This window comes from Felis catus, chromosome E2 (assembly GCF_018350175.1).
Source record: "Felis catus isolate Fca126 chromosome E2, F.catus_Fca126_mat1.0, whole genome shotgun sequence".
Taxonomy (NCBI): domain Eukaryota; kingdom Metazoa; phylum Chordata; class Mammalia; order Carnivora; family Felidae; genus Felis; species Felis catus.
In genome coordinates this window covers 35,302,997-35,321,670 of record NC_058382.1, presented here as the reverse complement: position 1 = coordinate 35,321,670, position 18,674 = coordinate 35,302,997, and the positions used below count along the sequence as shown (strand labels likewise).

The 18,674-nt window shown below is 36.7% G+C and overlaps 1 protein-coding gene and 1 non-coding gene across 11 annotated transcripts in view; both read left to right on the top strand.

Moving 5' to 3' along the window:
• Positions 1–18,674, top strand: part of CNOT1 (CCR4-NOT transcription complex subunit 1) — a 106,720-nt gene that overhangs the window by 59,948 nt on the left and 28,098 nt on the right. For 6 of the 10 annotated variants that reach the window (XM_045046027.1, XM_045046026.1, XM_023246163.2 and 3 more), the window contains 10 exons: positions 1,979–2,219; positions 4,016–4,135; positions 4,904–5,026; positions 5,237–5,388; positions 11,425–11,575; positions 12,784–12,985; positions 13,971–14,117; positions 15,510–15,634; positions 16,063–16,349; positions 17,388–17,466. In XM_045046027.1, coding sequence (XP_044901962.1) covers positions 1,979–2,219; positions 4,016–4,135; positions 4,904–5,026; positions 5,237–5,388; positions 11,425–11,575; positions 12,784–12,985; positions 13,971–14,117; positions 15,510–15,634; positions 16,063–16,349; positions 17,388–17,466 — 1,627 coding nt within the window. The remainder of the gene's footprint in view (positions 1–1,978; positions 2,220–4,015; positions 4,136–4,903; positions 5,027–5,236; positions 5,389–11,424; positions 11,576–12,783; positions 12,986–13,970; positions 14,118–15,509; positions 15,635–16,062; positions 16,350–17,387; positions 17,467–18,674) is intronic. The other 4 variants (XM_023246164.2, XM_011290137.3, XM_023246165.2 and 1 more) reach the window with 2 other exon arrangements.
• Positions 11,884–12,019, top strand: LOC111558146. Its single transcript, XR_002738739.1, has one exon. It is a non-coding gene; the product is annotated as a small nucleolar RNA SNORA50 (small nucleolar RNA).

Below are 18,674 nucleotides of genomic sequence, written 5' to 3'. Positions count from 1 at the left end.
ATTTGAGTTCCAATTCCTAATTTCTGAGGGAGAATCAGACTTTGGCCCAGTACATTTCTCCTGGAACTCAAGTCACTCCTCTCTAGGAATATGAGGTAAGGATGGTGAAAGTACTTCCATTACTGTTGAAACACACACACACACACACACACACACACACACACACACACACACACACACACACACACACCCCACCCACACCCTCCCTCCCTTCCCCCCCCTCCCGGCCCCCCCCCCCCCTCAAAAACTCTAACACGCTCTCACACACTCACTCAACAGAGGGGACATGGGCTTGATTGCTCCCCAAAGGTAACTACTTTATGTTTCTTTTCTTCCTAACTGTAGTTTTCTGAGATCCTTTTCTGACACGGAACAGATGATCCTCTGCATTTTGGGTGCTATGGGTGTGTTTTTTAGGGCAGTTTAAAGCCCTTTTGATATTTCCAGTTCTTCTAAAGTCAAGAAGAGATGGTAAACTTTTCCTGTGAAGGTTTAGTTAACATCTGGGTTTTCTGACCATATAGTCTCCTGTAGCAAGTACTTAAGCTCTTTATTGTAGCACAGTATAAATACAGATGTAGCTCTCTCAGAAAACATTTAGTGAAATAGGCAGTGGGTGAGGTTGGTCTGTGGGTGCAGTTTGCTGATCCCTGTTCTGAAAGATTGACCCCAAGCAGTAGTTTGTTCTAAAATGTGTCCTTGGGGCACCTGGATGGCTCAGTGGGTTGAGCATACAACCTTGATTTTGGCTTGGATCATGATCTCATGGTTTGTGAGTTTGAGCCCTGTATCGGGCTCTGTGCTGAATGCACGGAGCCTGGTTGGGATTCTCTCTTTCTCTCAAAAATAATGAATCTTAAAAAGAAAGTGTATCCTTTTCCCAGGTGCTAGCAAAATTGTATCTGTAGGCTTGATTGATTTTTTTTTTTCTGTTAAGTCTAATGTATATAGCAGTATTTATTTTGTGAAACTAAAATGTCATATTAAATTTAACAGTTCCTTAACGTAGCTGTACATTCAAGTCTGTCTGAAAATTGTCTTTTAACAGTTTGTATGAGTAAGAGTCCAGACAGGGTTCATATAGCTTATTCTGTAAGTCTTCCTTTTCTCACTCTTCTTTTTTAAAATAATAACTTTTAGGGGTGACTGGGATGCTTAGTTGAGTGTCTGACTTTGGCTCAGGACATGATCTCATGGTTTGTGAGTTCGAGCCCTGCTTTGGGCTTGCTGGTGTCAGTGCTGAGGCTGTGTTTGGATCCTCTGCCTCCCCCTACTCTCTCTCAGAAATAAACTTTAGAAATAAATATAACTTTTGCCATTGATTTGATGAAGTAATCGGATCATTTCTCCTTTAGAATACCCCATAGTATGGGATATATGTTTCCTGATGGCATTTAGTTTGATCTCTGTCTCCATAGTTTTCATGCACTATGGGTAGAGTAAAATTTTGATGTTTGATTAAAGTCAACCACTTTCAGCTTCTTGGGGCAAGAATAATGCATATGGGATGTGTGGACCTCTGAACTTGGGTGATATCTGGGGGCACTGAAGTTATACCTTTTCATTATCAATGTAAGTGTCCAGCCTGTATTTTTGTGTAAAATTTTTCAGTGTATAAATTAGGTCAATGTTTGTATTTTCCATTTTCGAGCATTTCTAAACTCTGTGATGTTGTTTGCTTCTATTTTACACGCTAACCACAAAAATCTTCAATGATACCTCCTTGATAAGAAGGATCCATGATTATGTCAGTGGTCTGTAGTGTTGCCTCTCCACTTACTGTCAACTTGGACTATCTCTGAAATTAGTGTGATATACTAGTATATAATTTTAATATGAACACTAGTTTAAATATTTTTCAAATATTAATAGATGACCCCTCAGTTTTGTCATGATAGTTGGTATGACTTATTTGGAAAATGGATTTTTTTATACTTATGTTTTCATTGACAGAGTATCTTTCTTCCATTCTTGTTAGGAAGAGCTTGGATTTGATTGAATCTCTTCTGAGGCTTGCAGAGGTGGGGCAATATGAGCAAGTTAAACAGCTCTTCAGCTTCCCTATTAAACACTGTCCAGACATGCTGGTATTGGCCTTACTACAGATCAACACCTCTTGGCACACCTTGCGCCATGAGCTCATCTCCACTCTGATGCCAATTTTCCTCGGAAACCATCCTAACTCTGCTATTATTTTGCACTATGCGTGGCATGGGCAGGTAAGACATGAATATTTGTTTGTCTTAATATTTGACATTCTGTGGAAGATGTTCAAACTAAATTGTCAATCTTGAATATGACACTTTGGAAAAGTTGCACTTTCATGAAGCCTGTTTTATCTTTTAGCATCGTGTGGGTGTTAAAGTATAAAACTTTAAAGAATAAGAAGGCAGTTAAAAAATCAATATCATGGGGCACCTGGGTGGCTCGGTCGGTTAAGCGTCCGACTTCGGCTCAGGTCACGATCTCGCGGTCCGTGAGTTCGAGCCCCGCATCGGGCTCTGGGCTGATGGCTCAGAGCCTGGAGCCTGCTTCCGATTCTGTGTCTCCCTCTCTCTCTGCCCCTCCCCCGTTCATGCTCTGTCTCTCTCTGTCTCAAAAATAAATAAACGTTAAAAAAAAAATTAAAAAAAAAAAAATCAATATCATGAAAGCTCCATACTACTAGGGCACCACTATGATTTGGTAACAGTAATGAGCTTAATTATTTATCATGGAAGCAGAAGGTACTCCTGTCACTTTTTAACTGTAAATGGGAGAAGATCACAGGTCAATTTGACATTTTCTATTTTATCTAAATTCAGCATCTAAATTTTATTTTAGTTTCTGCTGCAATGACTTTTAAGTCCTGTGCTGCTTTCCTTCCCTAATTTATAACAAGTAAATATTTTCTTGTCCATTGCACCTCCCCCGCTCCCACTAGCCTGTATTTTTAATAATAACAAATGGAGAAGCTTAGGCAGGTAGAAAAGCAGTCATCAACTACTTTACATCAAGTTTCTTTTCTGGCTGGTTGTTTTTTTGTTTTTTTTTTTTTCCTTTAACCATTTTCATTCTCAGTGTAGTTTACATTATATATAAGTGCTTTTAAAACATTAAACTCTTATTTATAAATGAAAAATGTTAGCTTTAGTTCCATGCTGTCAGTCAGCCCTCCATTTCTAGGGACTCAACTTACATGGTAAACTTACAGTTGACAGAATGTTTAGCAGCCATTTACAAGGTTTGCTGCCCAGACCTTTTTAGGTCTTTCTCACCACAGCTATAAGGTACAAAGGGCAGGTAGAAAGGAGCTGCGTCTCCTCACTTCTTGTTGAATACTTGTTTCACCTGAACCTGCTGTTGCCTCAAGACAGTTACTGGAAAGTGATTTAGATACAGTGCTAACAATTGCCTTGCCATTGCTTCCATGAGAATTGATTGCTGAACTACGACTGTTGGTTTCATTCAGCTGCAAAACTTTAGATCAGTTCTCAAAGCTAGGATGTTTTCTGGACAAAAAGGAAATTGAACAATCACCAAAAAAACAACAAAAAAAACAATAAAAAAAGGAACATTCTTATTTGTTAAAATAGGTAGATTTAGAATGTACAAGTACCATTCCCAGAAATACTGATTGAACACTACACTACACTGCAGCGTGAGAAATGATTACCTTGAACTACTTTTTTAAATCTATAGACTAGTAATTTATAACTTAGTAAGGAATTAAACAAATTTCATGTGCCCTCATGTTCACACCATAATCTGTTTGAAAATGTATTGACCTATGTTTTATAGGAGAAGTACATTTATTGAATGACTATATGACCCAAGGTTTAGGAACAGGCTTTCATTTGGAAGATGTGGAAATAACTTGTCTTTCCTATAAAGAATGTCACTGCAGTCACTGCTTGAGGCTTGAACTGATGCACCTCAATTTTTTGTAAATAGAACAAGTAAAATTAGCTGGGCATTCATGGCAGTGCCTGTGAAAACGTTTAGCATTGTTGATATGTAACCCCTGTTTTCTTAGGGACAGTCTCCCTCAATCCGCCAACTTATCATGCATGCAATGGCAGAATGGTACATGCGAGGGGAGCAGTATGACCAGGCCAAATTGTCTCGAATACTTGATGTGGCCCAGGACTTGAAGGTGAGCTCGGAGGGACAGGCTGATATTTTTATTTATTAATGATAAAACAGACTTTTTATGTTATCTAGATACCTTAGGGATAATTCAAATATAACTAGCTCTTAGGTAGCTTATGTTGAGCTTTATAGTTTTGCATTGTAAGTAGACAGGGATTGAAACAGTGGTTTTGGAAACGTAAGAAATGTTTTCATTGTTTACATTTGACTGAATTTTGTTTGGTCTTCTATGGTGGTTGCAAGGCTATTTTAAAGCAAGTGATAACTGGCCTCAGATGTAGATCTGTGAGATATAATTTGTGGAGAAACTGGTTGGGTTTTACACCCTTTGCAGATTTCATTAACGTTAATGGAATCTTTTCACAAATAGTCTCTGATTCTTGATGTCTTTGACCAGTAGGTGCATAGTACTGATATTGCAGTTGTGCTTAGGTTAGAATAAGCCTGACTTTAGATTTTTAAAAACGGAGTAAGGATACTTTTTTATGCATCATATGCTCTGATTTAGGTTTAGTTATTTTAAGAAACACAGGGTAAAGTTTATTTTGGAGGTCAAGTCATATGTCCACCTTTGAAATGTGATCTTATTTTAAGTAAGAACTAAATCAGCACTGAATTGTAGTAAGCTTTAAAAAAAATATGACCAAGAAAATATTAGCAATGTTTTATTTAGACTTGTTTGTGAAAATAAAAGCAGGAAACAAAATAGGACAGAGTGATAGAAAGATACCTAATTGCTTGACTTACAGTTTCTGATATTCTTTTGCTTTAGGCCTTGTCAATGCTGCTAAATGGTACTCCATTTGCCTTTGTTATTGACCTTGCTGCACTTGCTTCGCGTCGTGAATACCTCAAACTTGACAAGTGGCTCACAGATAAAATTCGAGAGCATGGAGTAAGCAGGATTTGTCCCATTAGTTACTTCTCTTAAATTTTGATGCCTAAAATAGCTAAATGAACAACCTTTTTAAATGGCAGTGGAATGTTATATTGTGGATTTTAGTCATACCGTCTTTAATAGTCTTTAATCTGAAAGCAGTTTATCTTAAATCTGAAAGCGATTAAGATCAATATCTGATACACCAAGAAACTTTATATTTTCCAGGAGCCTTTTATCCAGGCATGTATGACTTTTTTAAAGAGACGGTGCCCTTCTATTTTGGGTGGACTTGCCCCAGAGAAAGATCAGCCCAAAAGTGCTCAACTTCCTCCAGAAACTCTGGCAACAATGTTGGCCTGTTTACAAGCTTGTGCAGGGTAAGAAGAGCATGCTTAAATATGACTGTTTAGTACTGGAATTAGATTATGAATAACTTGTTTTGGAAAATAAGGTTTGAATGAGTGTAAGTGACAGCAGTTTAGATAATCCAGTGGTTTTAAGTTTAGAGTACAATACTCAAAATACATATTCTTTCCATTTGAATGGATTTATTTATTTATTTTTTTTTTGGTATAATGTGAGGTGGGGTCCAGTTTCATTGTTTTGCATAGGAAGTTCAGTCATCCCAACACCATTTGAAGAGACTGGTCTTTCTTTTAAATGGTCTTTTGGAAAATAAGTTGCCCATAATGTATGGGTTTTATTTCTGGATTCTTCGTTCTGTATATGTCTATCCTTATGCCAGTACCATAGGTTTTCAGTGAGATTTGAAATTGGGAAATATGAGTCCTCCAACTTTGTTCTTTTTTTTAGTATTGTTTTGGCTGTTCTGGGTCCCTTGCATTGCCATGTGAATTTTAGGATCAGCTTGTTGATTTTTGTGAAGTTATGAAGAAGCCCACTGGGATAATGTTGAATCTTTACATCATTTGGGGGGAATATTGCCATCTTAAAATACTAAGTATTTTGATTCATGAATCTGAGATGTTTTTAGGTCTTTAATTCCTTTCAGGAATGTTTTCATTTTCAGTGTTTAAGTCTTACACTTGTTTTATTGTATTTATTGTTAAATATTTTGTACAAGGCATGTCATATGCAAATACAATTTTATTTCTTCCTTTTCCATCTTTTTCTTATTTTCTCTAGTGTAAACCTCAGTCTAATGTTGAATAGAAATGGGAAGAGCAGACATTCTTGTCTTGTTCTTGAATTTATAAGGAAAGTATTCCTTATTCACCATCAAGTGTGATGTTAGCTGTGGGTTTCCGTAGATACCCTTCCAGTTGAGGTTTCCTTACCTTTAATTCTAGTTAGTTGCATGTTTTATCATTAAGGTGTTTTGTCAGATACTTTGGTCTACCTTTCTTGAGAAGATCTTGTTTTTGTTTTTTATTCTGTTGTAGTATGTTAATAGAAATTTGGATGTTAAAAAATACTGCATTCCTGGGATAAATTTCACTTCAGTCTTTGTGTATGTATACTTTTTATATGCTGCTGAATTCAATTTGCAAGTATTTGGTGAGCATTTTTGTATCTATATTCCTAAGGGATATTGTTTTGTAGTTTTCTTGTGTTGTTTTTGTCTAGTTTTGATTATCAGGGTAGTCTTGGATTCATACAATGAATTGGTAAAGTGTTCTTAACTCTTAATTTTTGTGAGAAAGATTGGTAACAGTTCTTTAGATGTTTCATAGGATTTAGCAGTGAATCCATCTGGTGTTAGGCTTTTTCTTGTGGTAGTTTTTAATTACTAATTTAATATCTTGTTATGTATCTATGCATATTTTCTTCCCCCCCCCCCCCCCTTGGATCAGCGTTAGCAGTTTGTCTATGAATTTGTCCATTTCACCTAGGTTATCTAACTTGTTGGCATACCGTTCTTACATACTATATCCTTATCATCTTCATTTCTTTAAGGTTGGTAGTAATAGTCCTGTCTTTCACTTCCTGGTTTTAGTATTTGAATCTCTTCTCCCTTTTCCCCCACCCATTTCTTGTCATTTTGGATAAATGTATGTCAAGTTTGTTCACCTTTTCAGAGAAGCAACTTTTTGTTTTGTTTTTCTCTTGTTTTTCTATTTTCCATTTCATTTATTCCAACTGTCAACTTTATTATTTTCCTTCCTTATTTTGAATTTGGTTTGAACATTTTAAACCTGATTAAGGTGGAAAGTTTGGTTTTTCATTTGATATTGTTCCTGTTTAATTGGGGTGTTTATGGCTTTGAATTTCCACCTATGAAATGCTTTAAGTTTGGTATTGTGTGTTTTCGTTTTCACCTGAAAGTATTTTGTAATTTCCTGCGACCCATAAGAATAGGTTGTTTAATTTTTATGTGTTTGGGAATTACCTGGCTTTATTTTGTTACTGATTTTTTTTTTTTTTTAAGTTATTTTGAGAGATAGAGAACAAGGGCAGGGAGGGGCAGAGAGAGAGATGGAGACACAGAATCTGAAGTAGGCTCCAGGCTCTGAGATGTCCGCACAGAACTCTATGCGGGGCTTGAACTTGAGAACCGTGAGATCATGACCTGAGCCAAGTTGGACCCTTAGTGAGCCACCCAGACACCCCTCAGATTTTATTTTTAAGTAATCTCTTTACCCAATGTGGGGCTCTAACTCACAACCCTGAGATCAGGAGTCTCATGCTTTACCAACTGACCAGTGAGGTGCCTTTGTAGTAGTCTTTTTTTTGTCATGTTTGGCCACTGAAGTCTCTGGGTAGCCTTGTGGTCAGCTAAGTCAATTACTTGACAACTTGTTAACCTTTATTTTCTTCTTAGAGCCTAAATGTCAACTTCAAGTGAGAGCTTGGTTCTTTTTAGGTCTTTCAGGGGAATATTACAGATTCAGGTATTGGCAGCACTCTACACATGTCTGAGGACTTCTTGGTTCCCTGGGAAAATGAGTGTTTTTCACAGTTCTATCCATGGGAATTTTATTCCCAAATTTTCCTTTTAAGCTTTTTGGGTAACCTATTGTTTGCTCAGACTGTTATCTTCTATCCCAGGAAGCCAGAAAATTAAAACAATTACCTTTAAATATTTCCTTCAGATTCCTCAAGAGGAAAACGCTATTTGCAGTTGGCCAGCTATTAAGTCAGATAAAGATAATCTTGCCATTGTGGTCTCACAGGGAATCCTCTGGTGAAACAATGGCAATTCTCTAAGAATGAGGCTTTGCAGATGCCTCAAGCCACTTCCGAGCCCTCTCCCATGGCTGTCAGGCTGCTGGTTTTCTCTGAGATTGTAAACTATTAGTTCTCAAGTCAGCTGTGCAGCTTGAGAGGGGGCTGGGAATAAAGTAATTTAAGATTGCAGAAAGCTTTTATTACCAAGGTTTAGTTTTCTTTCTAGAGTAAAAATTCCTGGATTGTTGTAAGCCGTTAGTCTCCAGTGTTTTGATAAAGTTGATTGTGACAATTTTTGCCACTTTTTTAGTTACTTTTATAGGGGAGAGAATATATGGAGGTCTTTACTACACCATTTTTGTTTATGTACTATGTATTTTTTTTGTAAGTTCTGAAGTATAATAAACAGGTGTGAGTCTATTCTGCAGCTTCAACTGTAACGTTTTTGAAGCTATCTTTCTTTGTCTTCCTCTCCAGTCCTGTTTTCTTCCGTCTCCCACACAGATCTTGAATTTTATTTTGCCTTGCCTTATTTTTTAAAAATTTACACATGTATATCCCTAACTCATTGTACTCAATCAAGGAATATTTTGCTTCCTTAGAGTCATAAGACAGTATTATTGATTGTTATAACCAGAGACAAGTGTGCTGTTGGCACCTCCTGGGTAAAGGCCAGGGATGCTGGTAAACATTTTACAGTGCACGATAGAAACAACACAACAAAGTCCAAAGTGCTAATAGTACAACATTTGAGAAACCCTGCTAAGTTCTTAATGTTCTAAAATTTAAAGTCTAGAGTTTTGACTCTCACATTTATATATTTTAATCTACCTGGAATTAAATAATCATAGATTGAATACTGTAAATTTAAGGGCATATTGAAATTGGATAAAATGGTTTTGTGTGTGTGTGTAGGGAGGTAGTTTACCTGACTTGGATTTCAGTTTCTTTTGTTGATTAGAGGTACCTGTTTTCTTGAAGAATTTAATGAAATAATTCGTGTAAAGTTTTTAGAATCGATACTGATAAAAAATAAATGCCAAAGAAGGAAAGTTCTTCCAATTAATAAATAAGTAATTATGATGGAGTTACAAAGTTTAGTGGATGCTAAAAGTAGTGAGTGAACGTTTCAGGAGCAGGACAGTCCGGTAGTTTTAGAGTGTCTCCCCACAAATTAACAAAGGGAAAAGTAGTAATATTTTATTGAGAAAACTGGCAAATGCCACATTAATTCTTTGATCAAAGTGATCACCAGCTCTCTGTATAATATGCCTCGTAATAAAACATGAAGGGCACCTGGCTAGCTCATTCATTAGAGCATACGACTCTTGATTTCAAGTTTGTTAGTTTGAACCCCATGTTGGGCATAGAATTACTTGAAAAAATAATGCACTGAGAAGAATACGATGTAACTACTGTGGTAGTCCTGCCATAAATGTATCTAAAACATCAGACAAACTCAAAGTAAGGGACATTGTATAAAATACATATTTAAAAAAAATCAACTTGAAGAAGGCAAATAACAGCTGATGAATTTTTTCCAGTTTAAAGAAATTAGGGTCGCCTGGGTGGCTCAGTCGGTTAAGTGTTCGACTTCGGCTCAGGTAATAATCTCACAGTTTGTGAGTTTGAGCCCTGCATTGGGGTTGCTGTTGTCAGCTCGGAGCCTGGAGTCTGCTTCAGATTCTGTGTTTCCCTCTCTCTCTGCCCCTCCCATGCTTGCATGCATGCATGCACGCTCGCTCATGCGCGTGCACGCGCGCGCGCTCTCTCTCTCTTTCTCTCTCTAACATAAACATTAAAAAAATGAAAGAAACTAAAGAGGTGACAGCTCAGTGCAGTGTATTGGATCATGATCCAAGGGTAAAGTAGCAGTGAAGTACATAATTGGAACAGTTCATATAATTTTTTTTACATTATTTTTTTTTAAATCTTTACTTTTTCAGAGAGTGAGAGACAGAGTGTGAGTGGGGGAGGGGCACAGAGAGAGGGAGACACAGTATCCTAAGCGGGCTCCAGACTCTGAGCTGTCAGCACAGAGCCGGATGTGGGGCTCGAACTCACGAACTGTGAGATCACGACCTGATCTGAAGTTGGATGCCTAACCGACTATGCCACCCAGGCACCCCAACAATTGATATAATTTTAACATGACCTGTTTGATTTTATCTGCGTTAAATTTTCTTATTTTTATTATTTTACATGGTTGTGTAAGAAAATGTCCTTGTTCTTAGGAAATACATAGTGAAGTATTTAGGAATAAGAGATATGTGATGTATCTAACCTTAAAAACTTCATGGAGGAGACAGTAGAAAGAATGGCTAAACAAATAGGGCAAAATGTAACTAACTGGTGGGTGAAGCATTTATGGGAGTTTCTTATAATATTAGTTAGCCTCTTCTAAGTTTGAAATTGTGTGAAATATAAGAAAGTTTTTCCAGAATAATATGGAATATTTTAATTAAACATATTTTATCAATCTAATATACCCAGCTTTTAATATTTTAAAATCTGAAAGGATTCATGTCATTAGCTATCTCTGAATTTGAAATCTTAACTATTGGCATCAAGAAGTAAAAGTAGTCACATTTAGAAAAAGAAAACATAAAACTACATTAAATGGGGTGCCTGGGTTGACTCCATTGATTAAGTCTCTAACTCTTGGTTTTGGCTCAGGTTATGATCTCATGGTTTCTGAGTTGGAGCCTCTTTGTAGGGCCCCACCCCAGTGCAAGGGGCTTGATTAAGATTCTCTCCTCCTCTTTCTGCCCTTCCCACGCACACATGTATGCTTTCTCTCTCAAAAAATAAACTTAAAAAAAAAAACATTTAAAAGTTATTAGTTGCACTGCACACAAGGTTTAGTTTCAGAGGTATATATTAGATATCTTTGGGGCACCTGGGTGGCTTAGTTATTTAAGTGTCCAAATCTTGATTTGACCTCAGGTCATGATCCCAAGGTCATCAGATCAAGTCCCACATCAGGCTCCATGATGAGCATGGAGCCTGCTTAGGATTCTCTCTCCTCCTCCCCCTCCAGCCCTCTTCCCCACTTGTGCATGTGCACTCTATCTCTAAAATAGAATTAAAAAAAAAAAAGTAAAGATCTCCAAGAGAGAGCCGTGCTCAGAAAATCCTAGTGATTAGTGATGGATACAAAGACGTGGGGTACGGTGGAAATGTAGCCATATGTTCTAGCAGGTTTTCTTTATTAGAAAATCAGTTTTGTTTATTTAGGTGTTCCAAGGAGTAGCAAGTGATATTTTTCACTCTTGTGTCTTTAGGAGTGTTTCTCAGGAGTTATCAGAAACCATCCTCACCATGGTAGCCAATTGCAGTAATGTTATGAATAAAGCCAGACAGCCACCACCTGGAGTTATGCCAAAAGGACGCCCTCCTAGTGCTAGCAGCTTAGATGCCATTTCTCCTGTTCAGGTAAGTGAATGCTACAACTGGTATGTCTGCATTTGTTCATAGACTTGGAATAGAATAAACTTCTACATCATAAGTAATCTACTCAAAGGAAAATTTGTCTGAGTTTATTTATTACCTTTTAGACACCTGCATGTCTAGCATCCACTATTACATTTTAAAGGAGATCTATAAATAGGCAACGTAGTTGAGGATAGACTTTAATCATTAAATAGAACCTGTCTCTGAGAGGAAAAGAGAGACAAAACAGCTTCTTTAGGTAAATGGTAAGGGCTTCTTTTTAAAATAAGAATAACTTAGACTTGAGAAATAAGCACTGCCTTTGAACCTGATGTGTCTTGTTTGTAGCTTCACGGGCCAAGCAACAGTGCTAGAGCATAAGGACTTGTTATAACTGGGGCTCTTCAGCTCTCAACTGAACTGCTCTTTTAAAAACAAGGTACATTTAAGTTACTCCCTGACACCAACCACCCCCCTTCTCTCTGGGAGCAACATACTCCACTTCTGTTTTCATCTGCATTGATTGGCAGATTGGGGTTTAAGAAAAAAAGAATGTTTAGTAATTCTTCAATGGCCGCTTTATGAAAGGCATTTATGTACCATTTCTGTGGTCATAAAGGTCTGAAATAATGCCACGAACCAAGGAGCTCGGAAGTGCAGTTATTAGGTATTTTAAAAGATGTTTTGGTGAATAGCATACCTTGTTTTTTGTTTGCTTTAAATTAGAGCTGATCTCCTCCAACCCTTAAGATCCTCAAATTTTGAGTAGATTTATTTGTTTTGACTGGAAGATTTATTTCTAATTGCTAAGCTTTTATTGTGTTGGAAGTTAAATAGTGTAGTTCGAGAGATTGTTTCTGTTGTAAAGGGGCTTGTTGGAAATTTTAAAGACCTAATGTAACAGTTGTCCTGTGTATTTAGTGCTATGGCTGCAGGGCAGTTCGTCTTAAACATTAACTCTTGAAGTTCCTTATCCCTCACATTATGGCTCTGGTACTTTGGCGGAGGCTAATAACTCTTTAAACCTTCTCTGTGATATAGTAAAAACAATGTCTGGCACACTTGACTTGATGTTGGGATTTAGTTATCATGATTGCTTGGGGTTTTGTAATTTATTAAGCATATGAAGAGCTAAAGATTTCTTTACTTGTGTCATAAATCTGCATGTGCTTGAAGTATGTTTAATACATTTTTATAATGTTTTTCTTTAGATTGACCCTCTTGGTGGAATGGCATCTCTTAGTATAGGTGGTTCAGCTGCCCCTCACACCCAGAGTATGCAGGGTTTTCCTCCAAATTTGGGTTCTGCATTCAGTACCCCTCAGTCACCAGCAAAAGCATTTCCACCCCTTTCAACCCCAAACCAGACAACTGCATTCAGTGGTATTGGAGGACTTTCATCACAGCTTCCAGGTAAGTGGGGTGGCGGATGGAAGTGCAGATCATTTGTAAGTTTCATTGTGCTTTAGTGTGTAGTAAGGTGTTTGGAGTCATTGTGATAAAATGAAAGCTGTTTAAATTGTGAAGGTTACTTCAACCTTCACAGCTGGGAAGAGAAAACTATACTATTACAATATTAATTCATTCACGTTGTAAGGATCCTGTATTACCAAGTGATAGTATAAACAGTAACAAGTGTGCTAATCACATATTCTGCAAGCTTTATAAATTACAGTTAGTATAATAAAAAGAAAATCTTTTATGTATGAGATTCAGGTATATGTTCTGCTTCATTCTACCTCACCTACCTTGACAGTGATGGTAAATCCCTTTTCAGTTTTTTCCAGATTATTTTAGCTTTGAACTTTTCTATTGAAGTAACAGTCACATCCCACCCCCACCCCTCACCCCCACCTCTGTAATTTGTTTGTCTTAAGGTATCTGCATTTTGACTCTGTAACCTAATTAACACTGCTGTTATATGGTTCTAGCCCTGGTTGTTGATTTAAGTCAGAGTTACTTCTTCGGTAAAGGCTTCTTAGCAAAGTCCTAACTTAAGTTCTGTTTGCTAGGGTTGAGGAATAGGGAAGGCCTCCTGGCTCATGTTAACTGGAATATAGTAGCAAGAAATTGATTTTCAGTCATCGGGAGAAGCAAGCCAGTTCCCCTTTACTTTTACTACCTTATGTATCATACCACATATGAGAATGTACAGTTAAGGATTTGTGTATTAATATCTTATTAAGAATATAAATACATGAATAATTCTAAAAGCTGAAGAAATTCTGGCATTGTCCATTTTCATCTCTTTATTCGTTTAGTTTCTCTATAAAATTAAATAGACATTGTGAGGGAGTTAAAGAAAGACCCGGACTTTTAAAATAAGAACCTGTATCTCTGATGTAAATTCAAGAATATGAATAATGATAAGACTTCTGGCTGCCTTCCTTCTTTCTAGTAGGTGGTCTTGGCACAGGCAGCCTGACTGGTATAGGAACTGGGGCTCTTGGACTCCCTGCAGTGAATAACGACCCTTTTGTACAGAGGAAACTGGGCACCTCTGGACTGAACCAGCCTACATTCCAGCAGAGTAAGATGAAACCTTGTAAGTGGTAGTGTTGTCTGTGATTGTGAAGTATGACTGATGCACATAAAGCTTTTTAGATTTCCAATTTGTTCTTCCTAGATTTATGGACGGCCCAGAGTTATGTGGACAAAAACGTTGACTTCTTTTAATATATTGTTAGTAGGGCTGTATGTTGATGTGCCTTCTAGATCAGTGGGAATTAATTTATGAACTTGATTTATTAAAATAAGAAACTGAGGTATCACTCCACCTTTGATCGGATTGCTAGAACAGTATGATGGTTAATAAGAAGTAGCATCCTTTAGGATCATTAGTCTACAAGTAAGAAATACAGTAAAAAGACTTAGCAGTTTAAATATATGTATATAAATATTATATCTATTATAAATATGTGTTGGTGTGGTGGTCTTCGTTTTTGGTTTTGTTTTTTTAAACAAATCAAGAGCAGCCATGAGAATTTCAGATTCTTCTTTCAGGTTGGTAGTTTATAAAAGCAGTTTATTTTAAGATTAAAGCTTTATGATCTATATAGCATTATATATAATAAATATCACCATATATATGATGTAACTTAGAAAACAGCTTTTAAAAGTTTTACCTCCTTAGTAAGGTAATTTTCAAAGTCAGAAGTCTTCTTTGTAAATACATAAGTATCATTTACTTATAAATACCCGTCTCGTTGGGACTAAATAGTCATTGTACAGGATTTGAAATTATACCAGTTGACTTGAAAATGTTAGTGTGAAAGGCTTGTCTGAATGTTAATGTTTTGTAGCATGCTTTGTGTTTATATCAGTGTGTCATACACATGCATTGATAATTCCTAGATGTCATTTTTTAAAAAAAAAACATTTTAAAAATGTTTATTTTTTTGAGAGAGTTGGGAGAGAGCGAATGCAAATGGGGGAGGGGGAGAGAGAGAGAGGGAGAGAAAGAATCCCGAGGAGGCTTTGTGTTGTAAGCGCACAGCCAGCCCCACACGGGGCTCGATCACATGAACTTGTGATATAGTGACCTGAGCTAAAACCAAGAAGTCGAATGCTTAACCAGTTGAGCCACCTAGGTGCCCCAGATGTCACTTTTATTAAAAAGTAGTAAAAGACTTGTTAATGTCAAGTGAGGTGGTATTAAGCGTAAGTGCATTGTGAATTTGAATGTAGTGGACTTTCACAGGTTGATAAAGCCTGATGAAGAAAATACTAAGGTAGAACTATAGTTGTAAGGCAATTTTGTTAAAATCTTTTGTATGTAGTTAAAATACTTGATTCCTGAACCTTGGCCACTTAATAATTTCTTCATTTTCTCCCTTAAAATGAAAACTATATTATTCTCTTTGGCTTTCTGTGTGTCTCATGGGGAAGTGGGGAAAGAGCTTAAATGCCCAGTGGGTTGCCTTTCTGTTTCTTACAGCGGACTTGTCTCAGGTGTGGCCAGAGGCAAATCAGCACTTTAGTAAAGAGATAGATGATGAAGCAAACAGCTATTTTCAGAGAATATATAATCATCCACCACATCCAACTATGTCTGTTGATGAGGTGAGTGTCTAGGATGTTCCTATACGTTATGGTTTGTGTAAATCTTAAATAAATAAATGCCCTTTTCAAAGAGTTTGGAAATTCAGCTGATAGTGTTATGATATGTCTGTGTACCATTTCATATCTTAACATTCATCTCAAGCTCAAGTGTTTTGTTAAATGCTTTGCCTAACAGTTCTTTTTGAAAATATTTTACTTTAAGTATATTTATTTTTTCTACACCTGACACAGGGCTATAAGTCATGACCCCCAAATCAAGAGTCGCATGTTCTTCCAACTGAGGCAGACAGGCGCCCTCCTCCCCTGCTTTAAAAAAAAGATTCTATTTTTAAATTATATTATTCTTTTTAAAAATTCTTTGAGAACTCTTTGAAGAATGCTTTTCATAATAGTTTCCTTTATGAATGTTTTTGTCTTGTTTTTCCTAGGTATTAGAAATGTTACAGAGGTTTAAAGACTCTACCATAAAGAGGGAACGAGAAGTATTTAACTGTATGTTGAGGAACTTATTTGAAGAATATCGGTTTTTCCCCCAATACCCTGATAAAGAGTTACATATAACTGCCTGCTTGTTTGGTGGGATAATTGAAAAAGGACTGGTCACTTACATGGCACTAGGTCTGGCCCTGCGATATGTTCTTGAAGCCTTACGCAAGCCTTTTGGATCCAAAATGTATTATTTTGGGATTGCTGCACTAGATAGATTTAAAAATAGGTGAGTGAATAGGTTTCCTATGAAGCATCTCTTTTTTAGTGTAAGAAATAATAACTATCATTTACAACCTAGTTCTTGCCATGCCCCATCATTATATATATCTTAACAGTATAAAGTTGAAGAGGAAGAAGTGAAAACAATTCATTACAGTTATGAAATAAGTGGTGGGAAAAGTATAAACTGAAATTAGTTTTTTGTTGATTATTGAGGGCTAAGTCATTGTTTTATATTACAGTTCTTTGAATTTGACAAAATTTATACAGTTATATAACTACTATCACAATCAAGATACTGAATATTTGTATCACTCCCAAGCAGTTCTCTTGTTTTGCCTTTGTACAAGTTCACCTTCCCCCATCTTTGACCCCTGGCAGTCTCTAATCTGCTTTCTCTGTAGTTTTTCCGGTACACGGTGTGTGTGAGTCTAACTTGTTACAATTACCACCCATCTTTTGAAATTAATCTGTATTACTGCATGTTTCAGTACTTGTTCCTTGTCATAGCTGGATACTCTTCCATTGTATGGATTAACTCTGAATTGTTTCTCCATTTTTTGATGAACATTTGGAGTTGTTCTGGGTAGCAGTTTTAGTGGCTCATTGTAATTGTAACTGAAAATAGGACCTTTAAAAAAGATACTGTTTCCTTTCTTTTTCTTTTTTCTTTTTTTAAGTTTATTTATTTTGAGAGGGAGGATCTGAAGTGGGCTCTGCACTAACCACAGTGAATCCAAAGGGGGTTTTGAACTCATGAACCCTGAGATCATGACCTGAACCAAAGTCAGATGCTTAACTGACTGAGCCACACAGGTGCCCCATAGATACTGTTTTCTGATGTAAAAAGAGTGAAGTTCATCAACATTTCTCTCTACTTCTGTGTTCTTATCTTTGGCATTCTCTTCAAATAAGGTGTTTCCAAGGTAGCATGAGGACAGTGGCTTAGACTAGCATTTGGAAAAAAATTTGTTAATTGTGCTGCTTCTGTTCTTACATGAAAAGAATGAATGAATGAATGAATGAATGAATATTTTATTGGCAGATTGAAGGACTATCCCCAGTATTGTCAGCACTTGGCTTCTATCAGTCACTTTATGCAATTTCCACATCATTTACAGGAGGTAAGTGTGTCTGATACCTCAAATCTGTCTAATAGTTGGAGAGTTTATTTTAATTTGATTTTGGATTTGCTGGGACTGGCATTAAGATTTCTTAATGATTGGCATGTTATAAGCGTACATATTTTTGGTGCTCATTAGGCAGCTTAATGATAGGTCATGAAAAAAAATGTCATTCTTGGATTATCTTTTCTAAGCAGTGGTTTTGCTTCATTTAATGAAAGGCTTTTATCAGGTACTTAAGCCTGATAATGCTGTTGAAGTATAGACATCTTTTACTATTAATTAAGAATTCCTGCCTGATTCTATAAAGTATTTGGAGTGGGAATCTTGGATAAAAATAAATAAAGATGTTCCTTTGATCTAAATGTTAATATGAGCCAGAGCTGTTTCATATAAGACTAAGACAAGTGTTTCTTGAAACTACAGCCTGCTTGTGGCACCTGGCTGCTTCAGTCAGTAGAGCATGTGACTCTTGCTCTCTGGATTGTGAGTTCAAGCTCCATGTTAGGTGTAGAGATGACTTAAAAAAAAAAAAAATACAGCCTTCTTAACTACCTGCTTAGAGTCCTTTCATACACTTGTTTAAAAGGAGGGAGGTAGTCCTTGAGGAAATGGACCTAGAGATTATAGTTTTAAGCCATTTTACATGATTTGTCAACTATTGTTTTAGTAAGTGATTTTAGGTTAATTGGCTAATATTCATACCTTTGTCTTGGCTTTAGTCAAAGTCTACTCCCAGAGAACAAGAAAATTGATTAATTTTTATTGTTATTTTACATGAAGCTGAAAAATGGCTTTATAACATCATATTTTAAGGAATCAGATCAGAATTTGAACCTACTTTTAATTTTTATTAGAATTTAGTCCAGTGTTTTCTACCTCGTGCTGCTGGGTCTGTTTGTAGGAGGCCAGGGTTTTTGTGTTGGCTTAACCTAGGAGACCTATGGAGTGACAGGTGTGAGTGTTACTTATTCATCTGAGGGGGTTGGGAGAATATGCCAGTATTGTAATACTGAAAACTATACAGGAAAGCAGTGTTTTGTAAAACTAAGATGAGAAGTCAGAGGCTTACCACAGTAAAATGTGTTTGGAATTCAGAGGTGGGAATATAGACCTTAGGTAAGTGGAGACCAGGAGAGGGGCATGGGCATGATCACAGAAAACAGTGATCCCCACCACCCCTTGTAACAAGACAGCTAGAGAGAGAG